This window comes from Balaenoptera musculus, chromosome 5 (genome assembly GCF_009873245.2).
Source record: "Balaenoptera musculus isolate JJ_BM4_2016_0621 chromosome 5, mBalMus1.pri.v3, whole genome shotgun sequence".
Taxonomy (NCBI): domain Eukaryota; kingdom Metazoa; phylum Chordata; class Mammalia; order Artiodactyla; family Balaenopteridae; genus Balaenoptera; species Balaenoptera musculus.
Genome location: NC_045789.1, coordinates 74,944,212 through 74,970,774, shown reverse-complemented (window position 1 = coordinate 74,970,774; position 26,563 = coordinate 74,944,212). Strand labels below are relative to the sequence as shown.

Below are 26,563 nucleotides of genomic sequence, written 5' to 3'. Positions count from 1 at the left end.
AATTTAAAGCAAAGCCAAAAATCACATCAGCCAAAATGACCAAGAAAACTTTTTTGTGTGCAATATAGGAGTAAAATTAAATTAGTGTCTGTTAAGAAATTACTACTCTTAAGAGAATTATTAGGTAAAATTTTTAACTCTTTTCCACAGCTTGCCAATATGCTGACTTGAAAAGAAAAGCTCAATGTTAAATAATAAGATACCGAGTATATATATCAAAAGAGTAATAAATTTATCCTTTTCATTACGTGGACATTTGATTTGCTGTCAAAGTTTAAAAGGTCAATTTTGAATTTGTCAGGCACAAAACATACTTCAGAACTTGGCAATGTAATTGTAAAAAGTTGTTTTCTTCCTCAGTTCAGCGAATTTCTTAATCTAAAGTTATAAAATAATCAGCAGGAAGCTTTGATGGTTTGATTACAAATTACACTGAACCAGTTCTTTATTTTACTGTTCCTGTTCACTTTAGCTAATGATTTGTATCTTAAGGGATATATTTCACAGGACTTTGTTTTTACATCTTACATTCAAATCCAATGACAAATTCTTTGAAATATATTTAAAATTATATAGTCATCATTTCTCAAAATGAAGGATTGAACATAGTGTCGGTGTGTACAATTTGTAACTAGGGCATGAGAATTCTCATGGTGTTTCTGGCTGGTGAGCACAAAACGGAAAAAGTTGAAGAACTTTGGCAAGTAGATATGTATCACCATGTTAATGACTGCCCCTGGTTCTAGAACTCGTTATGGAGAATGATTCTGTGAGTCTCCCAAGGCAAAAGAAATAAAAGCAAAAATAAACAAATGGGACCTAATCAAATTCATAAGTTTTTACACAACAAAGGAAACCATAAACAAAACAAAAAGATAACCTAATTATTAGAGAAATGCAAATCAAAATTACAGTGAGGTATCATCTCACACCAGTCAGAATGGCCATCAATCCAAAAGTCTACAAATAATAAATGCTGGAGAGGGTGTGGAGAAAAGGGAACCCTCCTACACTGTTGGTGGGAAGGTAAATTTGTGCAGCCACTATGAAAAACCTTATGGAGGTTCCTTAAAAAACTAAAAATAGTTACCCTATGATCCAGCATTCCTACTCTTGGGTATATATCTGGAAAAGACAAAAACTCTAATTTGAAAAGATGACATGCACCCCAAAGTTCATAGCAGCACTATTCACAATAGCCAACACATGGAAGCAACCTAAATGTCCATCAACAGTGGAATGGATAAAGAAGATGTGGGGTGTGTGTGTGTGTGTGTGTGTGTGTGTGTGTGCACACACACGCGTGCAATGGAATATTACTCAGCCATAAAAAAGAATGAAACCATGTCATTTGCAGCAACATGGATGGACCTAGAGATTATCATATTAAGTAAGTCAGACAGAGAAAGACAAATATACGATATCACGTACATGTGGAATCTAAAAAAATGATAACAATGAGTTTATTTCCAAAACCAACAGACTCACAGACATAGAAAACAAACTTATGGTTATCATAGGCGAAGCGGGGGATAAATTAGCAATATGGGATTAACAGATATACATTACGTTATATAAAACAGATAAACAACAAGGACCTACTGTATAGCATAGGGAACTATATTATCTTATAATAACCTATAATGGAAAAGAATCTGAAAAAGGAGATATCTATACACACACACACACACACACATATATATATGTATCTGAATCACTTTGCTGTACACCAGAAACTAACACACCATTGTAAATCAACTAGACTTCAAAAAAAAAAAAAAGAAAGAAAGAAAGAAAAAAGAATGATTCTGTGAGCTATAGAGCATCTCTCCAAGAACCTAGTGGATGGCTTCCCTGGTGGAGCAGTGGTTAAGTATCTGCCTGCCAATGCAGGGGACACAGGTTCGATCCCTGGTCCAGGAAGATCCCACATGCTGCGGAGCAACTAAGCCCGTGAGCCACAGCTACTGAGCCTGCGCTCTAGAGCCCAAGAGCCACAACTACTGAAGCCCGTGCACCTAGAGCCCGTGCTCCGCAACAAGAGAAGCCACCACAATGAGAAGCCTGCGCACCGCAATGAAGAGTAGCCCCGGCTCGCCGCAACTAGAGAAAACCCGCGCGCAGCAACAAAAACCCAACACAGCCAAAAATAAATAAATAAATTTATTTTAAAAAGCCCCAAAAAACCTAGTGGATTCGTCCTAAGCATGTGCTTAATGCCCATCTCTTTAGGATGGAACAGAAGGGAATTAGAAGACAATTAGAGTGGATAAAATCTAAAGTCCCTTCAAATTCCAAGATTCTGTGGTCTTTCACTACATTAAAATGAGATTTTACACTCAAACATTAGCATTCATCAGACAAAAGTCAATCTCTCCAAACCTCAGTTTCCATGTCTAAAAAAATGGAAATAATTACATCCAGGAATATTTTATGAATTGAATGAGATAATGGATGTGAACAGACTGTTCATACACTGGGCGAGAAACAAATGGTCACCATGACTAAGTGACTGTGCCCCAAGGATGATTCAAAGCCAATTCTGACAAGAATTTCAGAGCCATATTATAGCTCCACACACAATTCCAACAGCTGCAGAACCAGATCTGATCCAGATGTGTTATTCCCATTGTACTTGTGCTGAAAGCCCTCATTTCAATACCCACTATACTCGAATGCAAATGACTAAAGCTTAATCCGCCCCCCCCACGCCAAATCCACCCTTTTGTTTATAAATGCCAGGGGCCAGGACATGGTACACATACAATTAATATTACTGTAATGAATGCTAAATAAATGAAGTTTTCTTCTGCTGTCCAAAGTCTTCTCCTGGATTTTTCAATGTTTATATAGTGGGTGAGAAACAAATGGATTTTTCAGTGATACAGAGAAGAAAGAGGAGGTTGGTTAACGTAGCCTCCTTTTCTACCTCATTTACTGCTGCATGGGATTAACAGTCAGGTTACCATTACTACCTGCTTGGACTCTCAAAGAAGGCAGCTATCCATTATGCCTTGCCTCTTGCTGTACTTTTCAGGGGTCTGAGGCAGAAGGAAAGCCATGCTCAGCTCACACAAGATGCTTTCTCCCCTCGCCTATTCACTGAAGCACACCAGGATGTACACGAAATATGCCTTCCAGAGGTGGACGTTTCTCTGCAGAAAGGGCTCATTTCCAGGAAGCAAAACCAAAATCTCTGCATCTAAAATCTATGCTTCCAAAAGTTATGGCTTTTCTTTCATCACTTAGCTTTTATAAAAACAATGTGCAGATAAGCTTAGTGGAAATCAATAAAACGCAAGAGTTTTTAATTTCCCGAGTCGACTAGAAAGTACTTTTTTCCCCAAAGCCTCCCCAAATGTGTCAGATGTTCAAACTAGCTACATATTTACTTTGTTTGATAATATGCTTGTTTATTTATCCTGTAATTACTCTAATAAACAATTCAGAGTGACTTACGGAAGTGCATGCATCACAGAGATTATCAAACCTCCCACTGAATCCTGGTCTCTGTCACGCTGAGCTTTAGAGTGATCACTGTGTCACGAGGGCTTCATCTGAAGGGGAATGTGTTTGCTCTAGGGGATGCTATCACAGATGCCACAGTCATAGATTAAATAGCATGCAACCAGACTTTCTAATCCAACAGCAACAAAGATAATAATCATTGGGTATTCAGGAAGAGCAAATCCTGGCCTCAAAGAGATCTTCAGTGGATTGTCTGTCCAAGTGGAAAAAAAAAAGAAGAAAATGAAAGAACACGTACAAAATGCTAAAACTATGTTAATCATCAAGGAAGAGGTCCCAAAGATGGACTTGAGACCCTTATTGTGCTCCAGAAACAGACTCCTTTCCCCTTAGTGTTCCCTGTTCAAACATCTGACTTTCAATCACATTTTCAGGAAAAGGAAAAGGAAAGAAAAGAAAGGGAACATGAAATCCGAAGAGACAGACCTTGGTGTGAATCGTGATCATTCTGGTTGCTTAGCTATGTAATTTAAGTCAAGATTCTTACAGCTTTCTGAGCCTCAGTGGAAGGAAGGAAGGAAGGAAAGAAGGGAGGGAGGGAGAGGAGGGAGGGAGGGAGGAAGGTAAGGAGGGAGGGAAGGACTGAGGGAAGGAGGGAGGGAGGGAGGGAGGGAGGGAGGGAGGGAGGGAGGGATCTTCCCGGTAGGATTGTGGTGAAGATTAAGTTCCCTCAGGCTTGGATAGAGACTAACACACTGTAGGCATTCAAGAAATGGTGGCAATTATCACTCCCATAAAGTGAGTACTGTCAAGGCGTTTTACAAGAGTGAAACTTTCTGCAAGGTTAATCAACGATTCTCAACCTTGCCTGCACAGTGGAATCATCTGGAGAGCTTTAAAAAATACTGATACCAGAGCTTTAAATAAATACTGTTCCCATCACAGACCAGTGAAATCAGAGTCCATGATGGGAATAGCCCAGCATAGATAATTTCTTAAAGCTAAGAGAGATTATAATGTAAGCCAGAGTGAGAACTACAGGGTTGAATCCTTAGCCAAGGACAACACCGCATCTTTTCTTATTACCCATCCTATGCTTACTTACCATAGGTCTTTAGCCCACCTGCTACACCAACAGTCTCAAAAGTGGGACTGGTACAATGTGGAAGTAACCCAAGTGTCCATCAACAGATGAATGGATAAACAATATATGGCATACACATATGATGGAATATTACCCAGCCTTAAAAAGGAAGGACATTCTGACACTTACTAGACATGATTCAACCTTGAGGACATTATGCTAAGTGAAATAAGCTAGTCACAAAAGACAAACACTGTATGTTTCCAGTTACATGAGGTACCCAGAGTAGTCAAAATCATAGAGACAGAAAGTAGAACGGTGGTTGTCAGGGGCTGAGGGAAGGGGAGATGAGGGGGTTATTATTTAATGGATATAGAGTTTCAGTTTTACAAGAGTTCTAAGGATGGGTGGCAGTGACAGTCACATAAAAATATGAACGTACTTAATATAACTGAACTGTACACTTAAAAATGGTTAAGATGGCAAATTTTGTGTTATGTGTGTTTTATCACAATTTTTTAAAAAATGGGAGATGTGCAAGATAGTCGACTGGGATTATGAAGAAAGTATATCTTCTATTTATACTTAATTGTTATTGTATCCACTTATTTCTATTATTGTATGTTGAATCTATGTGCATAGTATATTAGTATGTTGCAAATGTGTGGGGTTTATAAACACATATACATATGATCATGATGTATACTCAAATATCAGAAAGGACAATGAAAAAAATTTGCAAGTTGTTTCTAGATTTCCTAGAAAGAAATGCGGATCCTAATGCCATCTTTGAAGGCAGGCCTGAAACATGTCGTCATTAAACAGAGCCAGGCTTACAGATTGGGGCAGGGCAGGGGAGGGCAGGCAGGGAAGGAGGAGCTTACAGCACACTGGTAGCCTGAGCAACATGACAGTCATTCGGCAGAGCAAGCAGTAGGGTTCAGACCCATAAAATCTACTCTAGTGCAAGTTCCATTCTGCTGGCTCTACAATAATAGCTTAGACCTATGTTAACACCAAATCAAAGGAATCACCAATGAGCATTACTAATTTTTTAGGAAACTAGATATTTATTGATTCCTGCCATGTGCCAGGAATATACTTTACACATACACACAATTTGCACATATTTTAGCACATACACTTTCCACATGTTGTTAGCTCATTCGATCACCACAGGAACTTTATGAGGAAGGTGATATCAGCCCACTTTATAAATGAAGAAGCTGAGGCTTAGAGACGCCTAATAACTTGCCCAAGGACACAGAACAATGAAGCGGATCTGGGATTTGAAACCTAGATATACCTGACTCTAAATACCACTCTTTTTCCACTGCGCCCCCAGAATGCGGTGAAAGTAAGAAATGCATTTTCTCTTCATAATCCAGTAAATACACATGCTATTTACCCAACTCTAAAAACTGTTTTATAAAATAATACTTAACCTAAAACTGACAGACTTTGCCTAGTTTGTTGCCCAGAGTCACGCGAACATTCCAGCTGTATCAGGTGTCTAACCTGAGACAAGTGTTCATTTTACAAAAGTGCCAAAAACAAGTGGTGAAATTCATCCAAAGTTCATCATTTCTCATGAAAGCACTTGTGCCATAACCACATTTTATACCAAAAAAAAAAAAAAAGAAAAGAAAAAGGAACTCAGCAAATAGCTCAGCATTTTATTAGCCTACCATTCCAAACCTTTCAGACTTCCAGAAGGCTCTTGACAGAACTATGGCAAGCTCTTGGGGGAAATGCTTCGCCTTGATGGAATCCAGTCCAAATATGCCATCATGCAGGAAATGCGTGGTGGGTCCAAGTGCATCCACGTGGGCAAAGTAATGCAGGTTAAATAGTGATTTATTTCATCCCAAACTACATTCATCATTTTAAAACTATGTTTCACCATGTTACTCCAAACTGTATATGGCATCTTCTCTTCCACTTGTGCCAAGGAAAGCAAAGACTCTGAGATTCAGCTCATAAAGATTTAAATAGGGTTTATATGCTCTACAGAGGTAAGTGGGGGAAAAAGAGAAAGAAGCAGGGAGAATTCTGAATAGTAAGAGGAGGGTGGCGGATTTAGTCTACTGATTGCACAGATTTATGGTCATTTTAAATTAGGTTCTGATTTTTAGATTTATTTTGCTTTCTGGTACTGATAAAAAGTCCCCTGGAGAATGTCATGCATTTTGAAACATTCATACCCTTGTTGATATTAACCTCTTCTTTCCTTAAGTGTAAGAATATAACCTTCAAAACACTTTAGATGAAATTATGGTGGTCCAGAGGAACTTATACTAAATGATTCTGTTTATTTATTTTTTTTACAAAAAAACCCCAAAAACCTATATTTGGAAACATGAAGAATGGCATGTGTTTGAGTTGATAATATAGAAGGGATAATATAGTATGTTTTTTTTTAAAACATACGCAAAGAACACAGAAAAAAATATACACAGAGTTCTAACAACAGCAGTTTTCTCCTGCTTCTTGACACTGAGTTTGAAGTGAGATGATTTTGTTTGTTCGTTTTTGGCAAATGAGCAGAGAAAGAAGCAAAATGTAGAGATAAGCTCTAGACTTTTTAACCCCTCTTCCCAAAACAGATGGGCTTTTAAATTTACAGCTTTGAAAATTCTCCTTCCCTAATTTAGCTTATCCCTCAGTTTTCTAGGTTTCTTTTAGAATCTGCAGAACAACAGAAGGTATTTTTTAGCTGAAGATTCTACTCATCTTACCCTTTCACAAGGGGGGGCTGAGGCTTCTCTTAAGAATCTTCTATGAGAATGTTCATGATGGTCTGAACTAGAAAGTTATAAACGCTACCAGCGACAGCACTCTACAGCCAAGAGAACGTTTGCTTTATCCTGTCTCTGTCTGCCTCTGTCTCTCTCCCACACATGCACATACCACAAACTCATACTGAGAGTTACAGAGTGAAAGGTGGCAAAGTAAAAAGATATGAAAAATAAAGCATCTTTGCTAACACTTTCTGCAGCTAATACTCAGAACACCTTTTTGTGAATGAAAAGTATGATACTTCACCTGACTGGTTATCAACATAGCTTTTTAGTTCATTTTAGCAGCTATAGATTCTTCTTCTGAAATAATTAAACAACATGTTCGATATCTCCTGGACAGCATTCTGGGATGCCTCATGAATAAGTAGTGAGGAAAAGAGTAAACCAAACTTGGAAAATTGTTCAATGAGCAGCACGGGATGGCTGGGGAAAAACACCAGGACTCTTGTGCAAGTAACCCTGGCTTGTGGCTGGGAGTGTCAAGGGCAGAACCCAGATCTCCTGATGCCCAGACCCAGGGGACCGCACCACCCTCAGGACCCACCCCTCCGCCCTACCCTTTCAATTAAGGCTGATTCTCATGGGCAGTGACTCACAAACCAAACTCTGTAGGGCCTGATGGAAAGCAGACCAGCCTTCTGCTTGCAAGGCCTTTATTAAGAACTGTATCCTTGTCTGCCTATTTTCGTCTCTTCCGGTGCTTATCTGAGAGCATTTTGTGTTTGTTCGTGTACATGATCCTAGTCCCTCTTTTTTTTTTTTTTTTTTTAAAGAGGCATTCTCTCTCAGCTGAGATTTTAAAGCTGGTGGAAGGCAAGCTTGCCAGCCATGAGCCATCTTTTTTTTTTTTTTAATTTTATTTATTTATTTATTTTATTATTTTTAGCTGTGTTGGGTCTTTGTTTCTGTGCGAGGGCTTTCTCTAGTTGCGGCAAGCGGGGGCCACTCTTCATCGCGGTGCGCGGGCCTCTCACTATCGCGGCCTCTCTTGTTGCGGAGCACAGGCTCCAGTCGCGCAGGCTCAGTAATTGTGGCTCACGGGCCCAGCTGCTCCGCGGCATGTGGGATCTTCCCAGACCAGGGCTCGAACCCGTGTCCCCTGCATTGGCAGGCGGATTCTCAACCACTGCGCCACCAGGGAAGCCCCCTAGTCCCTCTTTGACCGCACATCCAGCACTGTGCTAAGTGTTCCACGTGCCTTACTTCACTTAATCCTTGCAACCACCCACGAGGCAGGTACTACTATTAACCCCATTTTACGGAGGGGGAAACGCATGATGTTAAGTGACTCAACCACAATCACCCATTAAGTAATGACAGAGCTGGGATTTTGAATATTCAATCTTTACGTGGCATCAAAGCTGATGTCACAGATCCCATTTCAGGGTCAAGAGCCAGAGAAAAGACTTCCAGTGGTTTAATTTCTGGCGCCTACAGCAATTAAGAACACCTCCTGCTTCTACCAAAAACAAAACAAAGCATTGTTTTTTAAAAGGAGATGTATTTTTACACATGTTTTTCATTAGAATCAGAATTCTTGTTAAATTTTGGCCAGATCAGTACTGACTCTAAAAGGAACATGGCACTTTAACACAAGTGCAAGCCCGGACTAAAGCAGACCCTATGTCAGAAACCTAGGTAGCTTAGAAAAAGCAGACCATAGACTCAAATTCCACACAAGAGAGCATCTTAGCCAATTCAAGGATTCTGGGTCCATTTTGGCATCATCCCACAGGGAGGGAATACAGGACACATCAGGCCATTCCAGTTTGATATCATTTACACATGAGCTTCATCTGACTCTCCTTTGGCTAAGACCATGTTCCCCAAGCAAACTTCTGCTTATGTCTGGGTTTCCTGTGTGGTTGTCTAGAGGGAAAGAATGCCTAGTCATGTAGTTTAGGGCAAATCAGGTCGTGTGATAATTATTTCTAATTAGGAAATAATACACTGGCACTGAGAGTATGCGCTGATTGTATAATGTCAAGAAATCCAGTGCCTGGAAGAACGATCATTCTCATCAGAAATTAAACCGGTATTTTTGCTGTAGTATTTCAGCCTCATGAATTTGATTAAATGAGTCCATCCCTAAGAGACAGATCTGCATTTTAGAGCCTGTCAGCTAGAAAGGTCACGAATACCACTTCAGGTAAGGACTGCTGGGCGCCTTACCTCGAAGAGACCCTCAATGTCAACTTGTGAGTGGAAAAGAATGCTTGTGGCCCCTTAACTTTACTGCAGAGAAGTAAAAATAAGAGAAATGGAATGGGTCATCCCTGTGTTTAACAGCTCAATCACCAGTGAATGAGATAGCGAGCCATTATTCTAGAAGTATGGCTAAACCATGTTTAATATTTAAAATGGGAAAAAAGAGCAGACTGGCTCAAACCATCATTAACTATTTCAGTGGTTTCTTTCTTTCTTTTCTTTCTTTCTTTCTTTCTTGCTTTCTTGCTTTCTTTCTTTCTCTTTTTTTTTTTTTTTTTTTGTTGCAACCCTCTAATACCACCCAACCTAGTTAGAATACCCATGTTCCCACTCCATCCTTATCCTATCACTCTTCTACATCTAAGTATGGTTAAAACATACTTAGACACACCAAAAGAACATATAAAAGTCCTACACATAGTGGAAGAATTATGTCCAAGTAGAGCCACAACTCTTACTTCAGGACATTACCCCCTGGCTAGTCCCACATTGTCACAAACTCATACATCTAAAATCAAAAACAGCACCCTTCTCCAAAAACTAATTCCTCCTCCCAACCTCACTATTTCTCAAAACCAGCATTTTCTTAGTCTTCAAACCGAACATCTGACATCTTTGATTCTCTTGTCTCCCTCATCACCCATATCTAATCTATCACTAAATCCTAGAGATTTCCTTTCTTCCACCTCTGCTCTGTTTTTAAAGCTACTAGTCTCCAGTCCTCATGGCCTCAAATGGATTGCTGTGAAACTCTCATAACTGCTTGCCTCATTTGACCCTCTGACATATTCTAGGCGCCAATGTCAGATATACCGTCTTCAAACTCCACCCTGCAAATGGCACTTCTTTTCTCATAACCATCAGTCATGTTTCACTAACAAAAGCAAGTTCACAATTAAGCGTTAGCATTCTCCAATTTGGCCTCCACCTACCTATCTGACCTCTCTCACAATTATCCTTCACAGACTCTCCTCTCCAACAAAACTGCTGGAAGCACTAACCCTCTCATGGAGAGCAAAAGTTCCCCAAGGGGATTTCAGGGGATCTCTGAGGTCAACATTATTTTCATAATACTAAGATGTTATTTACAGTCTTTTTCACTGAGCTGACATTTAACTGATAGGATGCAAAAAATACAGATAAAATTGCTGGCATCTCAGTACAAAGCAAGAAAATGGCACAAATTATACTAGTAATTACTGTATTCCCTAACACTACATACTCCTACTAAAACCAACGCCAGTTTCACCTAAGAATGTCCTTGTTGAAGGAGTAAAAATTATTAATTTTATTAAATCTCAACCCTCGTATACGCTTCTTTCAGGTAATTATGCATAGAGCACTTCTGCTGCATAAAAAAGTATGATTGTTGTTTCAAGGAAAAGCATGTGGAACCAGCACTCTTTTTACTTGAAAGAACCACTGACAGACAAACTATGGTTATTCGAACTTGGGTACCAGGCAGGCATTTTCTCAAAACAAATGAGGTGAGCCTGTCACTTCAAGGAAAACAACTGACAGTATGTGTTGCCAATGATAAAATGTGAGCTTTCAAGCAAAAACTAGAATTTTGGAAAAACTCGTATCCACCACTGAGAGCTTGACAGCTTCCCAATAATTAATGACTTTTCTGATGAGATGAGTGGTAAGATTAACAAATGTAATGTTTTTACATTGTATAACGAAATGTGTCAACATTTGGAAGATCTTCATAACTCATTGAACCAACATTTTCCAAATTGCCAATGATGTTACAAAATTATGTATGATAGACCAATGGATTTTAATATAACACAGTACAAAAAAGTTTACTATTGTGGTTTCAGATTCTACATTGTAACTAACCTTTAAGAAACTACCAATTACCAAGTTTTGGTGTAACATCAAAAAAAGAATATCCATAATTGCCTGAAAAGGCTATTTCTGCCTATATATCTGTAAGAGGTAGGAAGGATTTTCTTCATCTACTTTAATCAAAACAATTTACTAAGACGCACTAAAGGTAGAAGCAGATAAGAGAATCCAGATGCTTTCAATTAAGCCATACATTAAAGAGAGTTTCAAATAAATAAAACAATTATCACTTCTCTCATAAATTGTTGCCGGCTTTGGGAAAAAGGTTGTGCTTCACAAAACATCCTGTTTTGTTAATATTAATGGGTTTCTTATTCTTTTTTAAATAAGTAACTTTTTAAAATATCTGTTTTAATTTCTAAATAAATAAACAATAAACACTGATAGATATAATCCACATAAGCAAAGACCTTTGGGGTTCTCAATAATTTTTGAAAGTGTAAAGAGGTCCCCAAGACCAAAAAGTTTGAGAACAGCGCCTTAGAGCAAACTCTTCTTTTGATTTCTTCCAGTTTCTTTTTTCCGTGTGCCCACCACTTCTTTATTTCTCCAAACCCCATTTGTCTTTCAATTTTGTCCTCTTCTTGCATCATGAGCCCTCCAGGTCAAGAAATACCTTATCTGGAACTTTATGACCCTGACCTGTTCTGCATACTTGGCAAAAATCTAGCTGGTACCAACTACTTATGTTTTGAGGTATGCTTATGTTATTCTTTTAACACAAGTGTAAACCAGGCACTGTTTATCCTGTGTGCTCCGGATAAAGCAGTGAATAAAACAAACTGGACGCTTCGTCCTGTGGTTTACAGTCCGGTGTTACCACTCAGCGTGCGGTCAAACACCAGAGTTATGACAGAGCTTGCTAAAAATGCAGAATCTCAGGCCCTAGCCCAAACCTACTGAATCACAATCTACATTTCAACACGATCCCCAGGAGATTTTCCTGTACATTAACTTTGAGAAGCAGAGGATTTATGCATCCTCTTAATTACTGTGAACTTCTTGAACGTAAACTATTACCTTTAATTTGTTGCACTCCTAGTATAAATAATACAGTTTACCTATTATGCTAATCATTCACTTAAACGTGAGTACCCATCAAATGGAGTCATTTCTGGGGATTAAAGACAACAACAACAAAGGCAAAACAGCTTATATCCTGAAGAAGGTTTCAATCTCATAGCAAAGATACGACAATAATTATAATGATAGTTAACATTTCAAAAAATGCTTTCTGTGAGCCAGTTATTGCACCAAGGGCTTTAAGCAACAATTTTATAAGGTCGGTACTATTATTATTCCCACTTTAGAGATAAGAAACTTGGGACTCAGAGGTTAAGAAAGTGATGGAACTGGGATGAGTCAGAATGTTTGACTCTAAAGCCCAGAAAGTGGTAAGACAGAGATTTAAAATAATCTTGAGGAAGGAGCCTCTGAGTTCCTTGAAGGAAAGCTTATGCCTCAATCTTGGAATCACCCAGAGAACTAGCACAGTTCCTTGCACATACTAGGAACTCAGTAGACATTCATCAGCTGAAAGTATGTGAGTAGATTAAGGTTAACCTATCATCCTTACTAAAAATAAACTGTCCAGACTTTACCAACCCAATAATGCTTAACTACATTGAAGATAACAACGGACCTGAGGTGAAAATGCTTCCCTCTGATACATTATACAGAGAGTCCATTCACTGACTCAGGGCTCTTATTGCATAGCATGTGGAGGAAAAATAAACGAGAGACAGAGGGACAAGACATCGACTAAAAGGTGAAAGACACTAGGGAACACTGAAAAGAAGCTGATGCTTATTCCGGGGAAAGAAAAGGAAAGGCAGGAGGTCATAGAATGTCTTCCTTGTCCATAGTAAGCAAAGGATGAAAGGAAATGTTGGTCAAAGGTCCCCCAAAGGACACATCCCTGGAGTAGAAACAGAAAAGTAGGAACTGAGGAGTTAGCCCATTACAAAGAAGTGTCCCTGGAGGCTTTCAATTACCAGGTATCTAACTCACCACCCTCAGCCCTTGAACTTCCTTCGCTACACCTCCCAAAACCCTTTCCCAATGGTTTGGAGTTGGGGGTCATCTCCATTCTCTCACTTTCTGACAAAATCACATAGAACTATGACCACCTTTTCTTCTAGAACATGCTGAGAAAAGGTCCTACAGTTCTACTGATACTATTCCACATGTCTAAGTAGGCTTTTATGGGCCAGCCATCTTGTATACCTAACCATCACGTACACTACCATGTATATGAGAAAAAAAGTGTCCTGGTAACAAAAAAATAACAGACCAAAATCAGCTTCCTAAACAAGCCACTTACAGGATGGAGATCTACCTTTATAATATCCTAGGTGTACCAATTCAGTACAGTTCTATATGAAGACTTCTTCAAATTATGCTGAGGAAGAAGAATGATCACCTAACAATGTCCTTAATGATATTAAAGAAGAATCCTTGCAAAGATTAAACTCAATCATATTCAAGAGTAAATCTATAGAAGGCAAAACAAAAAGGGAAAAAAAGGAAAGCTCACATAGTAATAAATATCACCTCCTCTCTTAGATACTGACAACAATGTTCTAGAGCTGGAGTTATCCCGTCCTCTCACATTCTGACCCTTACACATGGAATGCTGACCACATATGATTTTCTAATAGTTAAATGATTCAATTTTCTAGTCAAATCTGTTCGAATAGGAAGATTTTATTTCAGTTTTGAACCCAAGGGATCTGAAAGGGAAACACAATATAAAAATTATAAGGGTAATTGGTAACTACCCTCACATGTATGAAAGCAAACTGGGTGTATCAACTGAGCCAGACTTGAAGCACAAAATTTATGAACCACCTACAACCTAGCTTTTGAAAAGCTAATGTTTTCCCTCCTCTAACCAGATTAACAGATGGAGAACTCTGAGAAGTCATCTAAAGATGGCTTTGGAATTTTCAAGCATGTTTTGCTTCACAGTTCATGTCACACTTTATAATTCTACCAGAAGGCATGAGACTGAGACTACGATGCCTATGATTAAAAGAAGTCTGTAGGTGCAAGCGTGCTGCTACTATAGCATTACATTGCACGCAGCTGTAACAGGCAAGCCCAACTTTAGCCTAGTTCTTTCTACTCTAATAGTTTCATGTGTGTGATGGCTGACACTTAGAGCAGGAATCCACAGGCCTAATGCCTTGAGCCCCAGAAGGCAGGACCCATCTAAAGGGCTGCCGCTGACTGGGGCCTCCATGGCATTTGAGTCCAGTGTTATGAGATTTCTGGATTTAGAAAAGAAAGGGGAAACCCATATTTCTATGTAAAAGCTCCCAATTTCTAAGCATTGGCATCTAATTCAAAACATCACCTGCTAGACAAAACCTGTCTGCAGGCTTCCTGCGCACTCCCCAGCATTCCCAGCACTCCCCTGTGCATTTGTGATCTCTGAAATTTTCATGGCATCATATTGCCTTTGCATTGCCCTAAATTTAGGGTCATATTTTTTCTTTTATATTCTGCATAGCTCCTAAGAACATACTCTCTGTTTGGTAAGCAATGTCTCTTAAACAGAGGTAAGAAAAGCATGGCTGTTGCTGATATCCCCGTCTGTCTGTTTTTAAGCTTTGATCCAAAGGAATAACACCATCCTCGTATTGCCAAGTTCCCTGAGCTATCCTGTTCAGAACCAAGTCAAACTGCTAAATGTGAAGCTTTACAGTGTCTTTATCACATTTTCCTGCCCTTCCCATACTTATTCCCAATCTCAGTTGGGTTTATAGTTTCAGATTCACCAGTATCAGGTCCACACTAAGTTCCCTCATAGAAGAATTTGGATGAAGGCAACCAAAACTATCTTCAGGTCCTTTGCAGCATACTCTATTCATTTATCAATTCTGACAATATCTGCAAGTATTAACTTTCCTTCCTGAAAAATTTAAACACAAAATTTCTGCAAATATCCTTTCACATCTCCTCTGTGTTGCAGATATTAAGGAATTATCTACGAAGATATCTGTACTGGGTTGAACAGTATTCCTCTAAAATTCATATCCACTCAGAACCTCAGGTTGTGATCTTATTTGGAAACATGGTCTTTGCAGATATAATCAGTTAAGGTGAGGCCATACTGGATTAGGGTGGGCCCTAAATCCAATGACTCTTGTCCTTATAAGAAGGCCATGGGAAGACACAGGTAGAGACTGCAGTGATGCAGCTATAAGCCAAGGAATGCCAAGCTTTGCCAGGACCCACCAGAAGCCTGGAAGAGGCAAGGAAAGAGCCTTTAGAGGGTGAATAAGCCCGCTGATACCTTGATTTCAAACTTCTAGCCTCCAGAACTGTGAGAGAATAAATTTCTTTGTTTTAAGCCTGTATGGTATGGTTTTTTTTTTAAATGAATTTATTTATTTTATTTATTTATTTTTGGTTGCATTGGGTCTTCGCTGCTGCTCGTGGGCTTTCCCTAGTTACGGCGAGCGGGCGCTACTCTTCACTGCCCACTGTGGTGGGCAGGCCTCTCATTGCGGTGGCTTCTCTTGTTGCGGAGCATGGGCTCTAGGCACGCGGGCTTCAGTTATTGTAGCATGTGGGCTCAGTTGTTGTGGCACACGAGCTTCGTTGCTCTGCGGCACGTGGGATCTTCCCAAACCAGAGCTTGAACCCACTTGCCCTGCATTGGCAGGCGGGCTCTCAACCACTGCGCCACCACGGGAGGCTTAAAACAAAGGGTATGGTAATTTGTTGCAGCAGCCCTGAGAAACTAATATAACATCTAAACATCTTCTTCTCTTCTTTGCTTGGAAACTTACACTGCCCAGGATCTGGGGATGGGCTTTATCTTTCCGTACTTCCTGAGGCATGCCGTGTGAAATGGGACAAAGAACCCAGGGATGCATTTCAGAAAGTGGGGACGTCTTCCATGGAGACAGGAAACTGTAGGTGAGCTATCTGAGGTCACAGACTGGTTCTAACTTACTTCTATGTCTGGGGCACCTAGCACAGTCCCCAGAGTAGACATTAAAAAAATAATTGGCATGTGTACCTATATATGAATTAACAAATGAAAAAATAAATGGATGAATTAAAACAAAGCAATGGTGAACAAACCCACAAACTCTTGAATGGTTGTTAACTTCCACGGATACTACCCCTCAGTGAAAATCATGGTAAAGTTGCAGATCCATTTCAGCTCCCCATAAATGTAGACACATTCAAGCTTGCCGACTATCTGGATGTTGCTATAGCCTCTTGGCTTTTAAAACCGTAAATCTCTCTATGTGTTTATTCACTTAAGGTTCTTTTGTGAGGACAGTGGGTCAGGGCAGAATGTTCATGATGAAATTTGACCAGAATATTTCTGCAAGTGGCCGGTAGTATTTTTGTCTCTATGATCCCACTGAGTCACAATCTTAGAGGCGATATGCCCTCCTCCAAGGAGGCATCACTGGCACGTCTGGGAGCACGTCACGCAGGACTACTGGAGGCCTCCATCCCGTCATTTCCTAAGCAGCCACTCTGTCTCTGTCCCCTCCCTCTCCCCAGAAGCCAAGCAACCTGCCAAACCAGGTTCTAAAATTTTTATTTTCAAGATCCCAGTAAAGCAGACATAAGAGTGGGGGAAAAAAATCATGAATTACACTTCTTCAGTGATTAATTTAAAAAAAGAAAAGGACTCCTTACTTTTTTAACAGCTCTGAAGGGCAATGATCTCCCCACATCTTCATCTGTTGAAAACCTATTTAATCTCCAGCACAGATAACTTCGATGCCTGAGCTTCCATATCCCAGTCAAAGTTTCTTCCTCCTCTAAGCTCTCCCCACCCCACAACATTCCACCATCTCATGGCTCCTTCCTGGTTGCATCTTGAATATATCAACGGTCTTGTGTTCACTACTAGACTGGTAGACTTTTGTTGCCACTCATTGCACTGTATTCATTTTTTTGTGTACCCTGAAGTACCTAGTATAATACTTTATAATGGAAGGCAACCAAAACCTATCCTATCATTCAACTGAATATAAATTGTTTCTAGAACTTTCCAAAAATAATTAATTGAGCAAAATCATTTTCTTCCTTAAGTTCATGAGGTGAGATAAAAAATCTTTTTATAAATTTTACTCCCGAGGTACTAAAATCTAATTTGGAAATCACACCATCCATCCCAGAACTATGTGTCCGAGCTATTTTGGAAACATCTCACATCTGTCTTCTTGAATTCCTCCTGTCACATCAGGGAATGCTCAACTGAGAAGACAAGACAAGAAGGCTAGTGAATCACTAAAGGGTGTTTAAAAGATTAAAATTAATTCAGCAGGACAAACCAGCTGAACACTGGGTCTTTTCTATATCCTGGAATTTTTTTTTTAAAGGGATGGGAGCTTTCAAAAAGCAATTTAAAAATAATTTATGGTTGAAATTACCAAAATCCATTTGACATAAAATGAACACTTAGAAGACGTTTCAGAAAGTTAATAATATAAACTTATCCAGAGCTCTAACACTCTTAAGCTAGCTAAGGCCAGAAATAATTAGTGCTGCCAACTGTGTTGACATAATTAGGTTTGTGCCTTGGCTTTTGCCCTCACCAGCTATCCAACTTGCAAAAGAGTTCCACTTTGCTGGCCTCAAGACTGGAAACCAACCAACTTAAGACAGCAAAGGATTCAAACTCTCCAGCAACATGGTTCAACTTACAATGTAAGGCAAAGTGTGAAGGTAAGTGAAAACAAAATGGTCCTTTTCCTTAACCCTGGCTATTCTGGCTTGCAGACTTAAAAACACAAATACAAAGAACGTTTGTGACACGCTGAACTACTGGCCCCAACCCTTCGTCCCTCCCTGGAGCCTAGAATACAAATAAGAATCACCATATCCAGGTGCTCTGAACAATTATTTTATACAAGTTGGGCTTACCTTTTCTATTTCTATAGCTGTACTGATGTAGCAAACCTCAGAGTATGCATGTTTGTGGTCCAGCTCCATCTACCCAACCAGCAAACAGATAACATTAAGGGAGCCTGTCACTATGTGTTATGTACTGTGTGAAGAGGTTCACATCCACACGTAATGAAGACTTAGCTCCCACTTTCATGGAGCTCCAAGTCTAAACAAAAACTTTCCAGTAAGGTTACAAACTGCTGAGAGGAATGTGATAACAGAGAATTGGAAATATTTCCTTGAGGTACAGAAAAAGGACTTTCAACAGCTCAGAGGGTCTAGAAAGGTTTCACAGAGGAGCTGAAATTTGAGCTAAAACTCAATTGTTTACAGGAATGGAAAGGTCCTCTAAAATATAATTTTCTATCTTTCAGATTATCAGGATAATCCAGTTGAAGTGGATAAAGTCTGATGTATTCAGCCACTGGTGCCACGAGTCTAGGTCTCAGAACTACGATACAGTGGAAAAGCGCTGGATGCTAGGTCCAAAGATCTTGGTTCAAGTCCCAGCATGACCACCTGAGTGTGAGAGAGTATCACAAAGGAGACCTGGCACCCAGAATTTCAGTGCCTTCCCCAGTAATTTGTTAATCAGTATCCCCCGCCCCCGCACTGTGAGGCAATATGATCAATTAAGTTCAAAATATGTACCCAATATCAAAATCAGACATCGATTAAAATATAATATTAAATGATTTACTCAATACATCAGGGCCATTTGGGGATATATGTAGATAGCTTCCATTTTTATTCAATTAGTCATTATTCATTTACTAAGTTTACCTGCTATATTTCAGGCACTGACAGCACAAAGATGAAGACAAACCAATCGCTGCCCTTAGAAGATGCAGAAAGTCCTAACTCAAATCAGAGCCCAACGTATGCACACCAGGGGTGGAAAGGGGGGATGGGGTGGGATGAATTTGGAGACTGGGATTGACATATATACACCACTATGTATAAAATAGATAACTAATGAGAACCTGCTGCATAGCACAGGGAACTCTACTCAATGCTCTGTGGTGACCTAAATGGGAAGGAAATCCAAAAAAGGGGATGTGTGTATTCATAAAGCTGATTCACTTCACTGTACAGCAGAAACTAACACAACACTGTAAAGCAACTACACTCCAGTTTAAAAACATCTTTTTAATATGTAATAAAATCAGAGCCCAAAATATAGGTAATCTATAATTAAGAGAGAAGTAAACTTTTATCCCACTGCTGTACTGATAATGATTATCACTAATAATGACAAGCACTAATATTTATTAAGCTCTTGCTGTATGCCAGACACTGTCTAAGAGCTCTTCAAAGATGCTCTCACTTAATCTTCACAACAGATCTATGCTAAAACCCTACCAGCACCCCCATTTCACAGTTGAGAGGCTATGCAAATTGCCTACATGGAACCCAGTTGAGGTTTGAACTCAGGAAGTTGACTCTAGAGCCCATCCTCTCAATGATAAATTAATGCAGCATTGGGCCCACTGTCACACCATCTAGATTTGATTTTCTCAGTGTATATTCTGCCTTTGTACACTTTAGTAATGAACCTAATTTTGAAATGGCTATTCCACAAGATCCACCCAGTTTCATACTTTGTATCTTCAATTTTATTAAGCCCCAAATTAAACCTAAGTTACCTGTTGGTACAAACTCGGTACCCAGGTAGTATGAGAATGTTGTGTCTTTCCAAAGTTTTCATGAAGCAAACATAAAACACCAGGTGATTAAATGGAAAGACTACACACAATCTGACCAACCTATATTCATCTGAGCCATCATGCTTACCTGGGGCCAGTGAGGGGACTGCACCTCTGGCAAAACCTGAACAGACTTAAAGTTCCCACTTTCAAGTACCAAAATGATGCAACACTTTCCTTTAGAATCCAGGTCAGGGCATTCTTTTGAACTTTTCTAAATTCCTATGAAACTCAGTAATTCCGCTGATGCTTCCCCGCCGCCCCCCGCTTCTAATAACCTCTTGCTTCTCAAAGGACAGGCGACATAGGAGGAAAAGAGGAGAAACATATATACATGATTGACTGTGCAAAGAAAGTTACTAACATGCTGGCCTGGGCGATTCAGAAAGAAAGGGAAACAGAAAATGGTCAATCTCTGGGTTGGGCAGTGCATTTTATTTTATAAATAGCATTCTAACTTGGAAAGCGTGTCCCTAAGGTAGAAATGAGTCTATTTATTTTTCCAGGCTCCCCAGAGCACAGTCTACAATCCAAAGATAACTGGGTCAAGATTTAGTCATACAACATACACCACTGTGATGAATATTTGCTTAGCACACAGTGTATAAGCAAGTATGTACACTTTGTATATATGTATATATGTACCATGGTGCTGCATACTAGTATCTTACAAAATACTTGCTCTTATTTCTTTTCTTTCAACAATTAGTATTTTGTGTTTATTTTATATATATATATATAAAACTCATATATACTATATAAAACATATAATAATGATTTCACCATTAGAAGTGTTTAATTCAAATTGACTGTGGGACTTCTCTGGCAGTCCAGTGGTTAAGACTCTGCACTCCCAATGCAGGGGGCATGGGTTCGATCCCTGATCGGGGAACTAAGATCCCACGTGCCACACGGTGTGGCCAAAAAAAAAAAAAAATGACTGTGATCATTGTGAACACTAACAGTATGTTTCACTGGAAAGATGAACTCAAAAAAAAATACCAATGCTGAATAATCAATTATTTTATTTTACTCGCTAATTTATGTGATCTGTGTGATCATGAAGTAAAGAGGTGTCTTTTCAGTTGGAGTTCACAACTGGCTCTAAGGAAATTCCAAAAGAATTCCCAAATATTATTAATATTCTGAGGCATTGCATTAGGCTGAAATAAAGATCCCGAAGTGATGATTTTGAAGGGATGGCTTCTAACATTTGTAAAAAACTCAATCTCACAGCTTTAGAGAGTTGGGTCATAGCTAACACACTTTTTCAAGCACATCTGATTCAAAATGTCTATCCTTAGCTAGCCATTACAGGCCATCACCATACTGCCATCCTTACTCTAAAACTCAAGGTCTTCAAAAGTGACTTTAAGAATGAAAAATGAATGTATCCTCTCAACATGTCAGAAAACTCTAATCCAGTTCACATCACATGCCAAGCCCTGTAATGGGTTCTGTAGAGAAACCCCAGCAGCAAGTAACACCAGGACACCGAGCAAATGAGTGGTGAGCCGAGGGGACCCTGGAAAGGTCCCCTGGAGAGAGTGGCAGTGGACCAAGCCAGTGCACAGGTGCAGTTTAAACTTGGTGCTCTTGGGACTTCCCTGGTGGTCCAGTGGTTAAGAATCTGCCTTCCCATGCAGGGAACGCGGGTTCGATCCCTGGTCTGGGTACTAAGATCCCACGTGCAGTGGGGTAACTGAGCCTGCACGCCCTGAAGCCCTCGCGCCACAACTAGAGAGAAGCCTGAGCACCACAACAAAAGATCCCGCATGCTGCAACTAAGACGTGATGCATCCAAATAAATAAATCAATAAAAATAAAAAATAAACTTGGTGCTCACCACCAGCCCTTATTGACACCAGCACTCAATAAGCGAAGGGGCCAGGGATAGAAATACCCTAAACACTCAGCAGTGAGGGAATCATTAAATAAATCATGGAGCTTGAAGAGGGTGGAACAGCATGCTTTAATACTTAAATTCAGCCTGAGGTAGAAAAATGCTACATCCTGATATGAAGTGATCTGCAGAATATATACTTTGGTGGAAAAAGCAAAGCATTTATAAAACAATGTAATGTGTCATTTTTTTTCTTGTTTTAATTTTTACTGTGGAAATTTTTAAACATACAATATGAGAGAGAACAGAATAATAAACCCTTATGTACCCACCTTTAACAAGGATCAGCTTATGGGCAAATCCCATATACAACAGTATAGTATATTATATTATACTATAATATCTTAGTATGTATCTCTAAATGGTAAGGACTCTTTAAAAATATCATTATAAAATTTGGGTAAATTTTAATATTTATTATAAATGTGGGTATATGCCTAAAATGGTTTCTGGAAAAAAAAAAAAAAACTAAAACAAAAGTAGTGGTTGCCCCTGGAAAAACGGGGGCCAGAGTGAGGAACCGAGGAGACTTTACTGTTACTTAATACCTTTCAGTAAAATTTAAAATGTAGCTACAAAAGGGAGCACAGGGCCTGGAAGAGCAGCAGAAAGGCTGCCACGACGTGAGGAAGACAGTGTGGCCTCAGTGGAGGGCGCTGAACACACGAGGTTGAGTTTGAATGTGAGACACTCAAGGAGCCATTTATATAGATTCAAACACTAGCAGGTGACAGTGTCCATCAGCTACAGGATATGAAGTCTCTAAATGTGAAAAGTAATAGAGAGTTGTGAACTCAGTGACATTACTATACATAATTACGATTCCAATAATGTGCAGATCCAGGCATTTCTGAGATGAAATGGGCTCATCTCAACTTCCCTACTGCCATATCCAGCTACAGGAGACTGATGAAATCTATCATTTAAAGCACTGTGGTTTTAAAGCGCACTTCAAAAACACTTTTTTTTTTTTTTAAACAAGTTAATGTCTTACTTTCTCCTCTTTTCCCATCTGTAGTCCTTGTAATTTCTCTGCCTTATAGGTGGGGAAAATGTCGGTTCCTTCCCTGGTGGTTTTGTCTGTTACATCTGTATCACATTAACAGAGCCCTGGGATCCACCAGAGGCAGGGTTAGGTTAAAGAAATAAGCCTTTGTGAGTGCTTGCTTACAGTGAATTCAGACACAATACAGTTCTCCAGTCTTTTAATCTCATGATCAGTAAAATAGGGGCTATGAGAAGATAAGATTAAAAGCAGCTGATTTTTAGGACCCTGTTCATTTCTGTGACAATTTTCACTCCTCTGAAAAATCCAAAGATGTTACAAAATATAGACAAAAGTCAGGAAAGACTGGTCTCAACTAGACTAGTTAAAATCCAAAACTTCTAAATATATGTTAAAAGAAACACTACTTTCTCACTTTCAAATATCACTTGAACAAGGCTAATAAAATGTTCCCCAGTAAAGGTCAAAAGGGAAATGTCTTTAATGAATAGACTTTCAACTTTTTAAACCTTAAACTTTTCATTAGCTTGAGCATAAATCAGTTTTTTCTGAGAATTTTAAGAGTTGGTTCTCTTTTTCAGGTTATATCCTGCCCCCGGCAAGTCTCTCCCTTTTATTATTTTCCTTAACAAAACCCAGTATTTCTAGACAGTATATAGAAATAGTTCACTTAACCACTGGCAGTATAGTTGCTAAATAGGTGATGTTTTACTGTACTTAACACTGGGGAGCTATTTCTTTTACAAAAATGCTTCCCGGGACAACCAACTTATGTATGAATCAAGATGAAACCGCTGAGGAATCTAATGATATTTTCACACAAATTGCCCAATTTTACCCCAAGAGGCCCATGTTCTTCTCTACCAGCAGATGAAAATTTGGGGGGAGGGGGTCAGTGTAGAGATTAATTCCATCAATAAGGGAAAACACCAAAAGAAAGTGCCACCGTAGGCTACACCTTTCCCAGGTACCTGTCTCATCTGCGGAGCCGGGGGAGGCACTGTCTTGGGACAGGGTCGTCCAGCTGGACTCCTCGTCGCTCGGTGCCAGGTTCTGGATCCGGTGGAGTGCACAATCGGTTTTGGCCCCTGTTTTAGGATGATCCTTCTTGGTCTCCGGGCTGGATGATACGGTGGCTATCTGGCCATCTTCAGGGCTGAACTGGGGTTTGTTTGGTTTCTGCAGCAGTAAGTCGCCATTCCCGACGACGGTGGAGGCCTGGCTCTGGCCTGGCTGGGCCTTCTCTTCCACAGCCCCATGCTGGTTGCCCAAATTCTGCTCGAGTTCTCTGGTTGAGGTTTCCAGGTCTGCATAGTAATTCAGGAAGCTCTTGGTTCTTCGGGGCTGGGAGGGTAAAATCTCGCAGCCCGAGGAATCCCGTGGGTGGGGCTCTTTACCCTCTAACTTCTCAGAAGTTATGTTGATGACTGCAGTGGGGCTGACGTTTCTGTTGGGGTCCTGCTGCCCTTGTTCTGCAGCCTTCCGGAGCTGGTTCTCTCCATTTTTCACCAGCTTGAAGTTGGCAGAGCCATTTCCCAGCAGCGGCTGTGCGGCCAGATCTGAGAGGCCCATTGCCGCCTGGATGTTAGTTAGTGCATATTTTTTCCTGCATTTCGGGGGTGTGCTGTTCTTGGTTTCTGTGTGTTTTATTTCAGCGTTCAACAGTTCATTGTGGGAGGAACGGAGATTAAGGGTGTTTGGTGGTGTGGCCGGGCTATTCCGATTCGTGACGTCTGTCGTTCCGCTGCTGGCCATAAACACTGCCAAAGTGTCTACACCTGAGTCAGCTGGAAAAAAAAAAGGAAACTGGTCATTAGACGCCTGGCATGATTAAAACTACTTAGCATAGAGAGTGAGCAAACATTTCTGTACAGAAAATTGCAAGAACCAATGCTTCCGTTGCAGTTTTGTAGAACGGACCCGTTTTCCTCTCTTTTCACCGTTTGCTCATACATTAAACAGGAGCAAATAAAAGGCTTAATGTGGATACACAAAAGCCAATTTATAGAACAGCTAGGAGGTCTGAGGGTCCAAATTTTACTTAAAGTAAAAAAGTATCTCTCTTTTGAAATCACATAAAAGCATTTTCTTCCAGCAGCTGGTCTTCGCTTTTTCACAACCTTGCAAATCATCCCCTTTCTAAACATTTACACCACATTTCTATTCTGTCGTTCCCTCAGGCAACAAAAAAGTTGCTCAAAAATCCTCTGGGGCTCCAGCTTTCTTAATTAACCTGAAAGGTCACTGTTCAATGAAGCACCATACATCCAAGGTAATTTTTCTTCACCATGTTTAAAAATAGTGTTCTGGGGGCTTCCCTGGTGGCGCAGTGGTTGAGAATCTGCCTGCCAATGCAGGGGACACGGGTTCGAGCCCTGGTCTGGGAAGATCCCGCACGCCGCGGAGCAACTGGGCCTGTGAGCCACAACTACTGAGCCTGCACGTCTGGAGCCTGTGCTCCGCAACAAGAGAGGCCGCGATAGTGAGAGGCCCGCGCACCGCGATGAAGAGTGGCGCCCGCTTGCCACAACTAGAGAAAGCCCTCGCACAGAAACGAAGACCCAACACGGCCAAAAATAAATAAATAAATTAATTAATTAAAAAAAAAATACACACAGACTCAGCGGTTTGCAGTCACCACAAGCCCTTGCAGAACTCCTAGGAAATTATCTGACAGTTGCATTTATCTCAAATATTGTTCACACCATCAGTGATTTGTTCCATGTGTCTCTTGCTAGGAAGAGAGAAAGGTTTCTCAGACTAGAAGGGAATAAAAATTCATCAGCAAGAATTTCTAAGGTTTCAGATTTCTCAGTCTATGAGGAATGACTTCTTTCTTATCTGATCCCTTGCCCTCCAGAGACCTCCGTGGGCTCTACACCAGCAGTAGATGAACCAAAGCACAGCTCCCAACATTCCTGAAATTGTACTGTGACAACTCCCTCTTCCTCCACCAGGCAAAACAGAGACTTCCGCAGGGAAGGAAGGTAAGAATGTTCTACTGTTCGGGAGCTCAGAGGTATCCCTTTCCATCATCTGATACTCAGGATAAGCTATTTTAGAAAAGAGTCACCCACTGATTCTAGAGTCTGTGTGCTTCTTGGTAGCTAGGGAACAACTGTACACTCCAGGCAGTGTCCATATTTACAACAGAATGACCATATGGCCCACAGAGATAGCTAAGGCTGTAACCCAAAGTGGTTAGACTTTGGGCCCCATTCTTTAGAATTATTATTTATAAGGATTCCTGCTTACCCAGCACCTACTGCACTTGGGCTTCATTGAGAATCTGGTTTGTTTTTCCCTTTTAAACACTACTCTGATGACTAAATTTTAAACAAAAACGTATACTGTTTTGGCTACTACTACCATTTTACAGAAAACATATTTCAATTTATAATTCAACCTCACTCCATAGCAGCATTTGCTATGAAAAGGGCCCACCTTGAACCCACATGAAGTTTTCCCTGAGACACACAACCATAACATAGGCACACAAGAGAAAATTACATTTAGACTTCTGGGTATTTAGAGTGACATTATTATAAAAAATCTGGCAATCTGCTGGCTTTTTAGAAGGTATGGCAAAAAAATTGCTATGAGGCT

At 40.1% G+C, this 26,563-nt stretch overlaps 1 protein-coding gene across 18 annotated transcripts in view; it reads right to left on the bottom strand.

Moving 5' to 3' along the window:
- The window catches only part of APBB2 (amyloid beta precursor protein binding family B member 2), a 363,766-nt gene that overhangs the window by 165,750 nt on the left and 171,453 nt on the right, over nucleotides 1-26,563 (bottom strand). For all 18 annotated transcript variants that reach the window (XM_036852187.1, XM_036852200.1, XM_036852201.1 and 15 more), the window contains one exon: nucleotides 23,929-24,744. In XM_036852187.1, coding sequence (XP_036708082.1) covers nucleotides 23,929-24,744 — 816 coding nt within the window. The remainder of the gene's footprint in view (nucleotides 1-23,928; nucleotides 24,745-26,563) is intronic.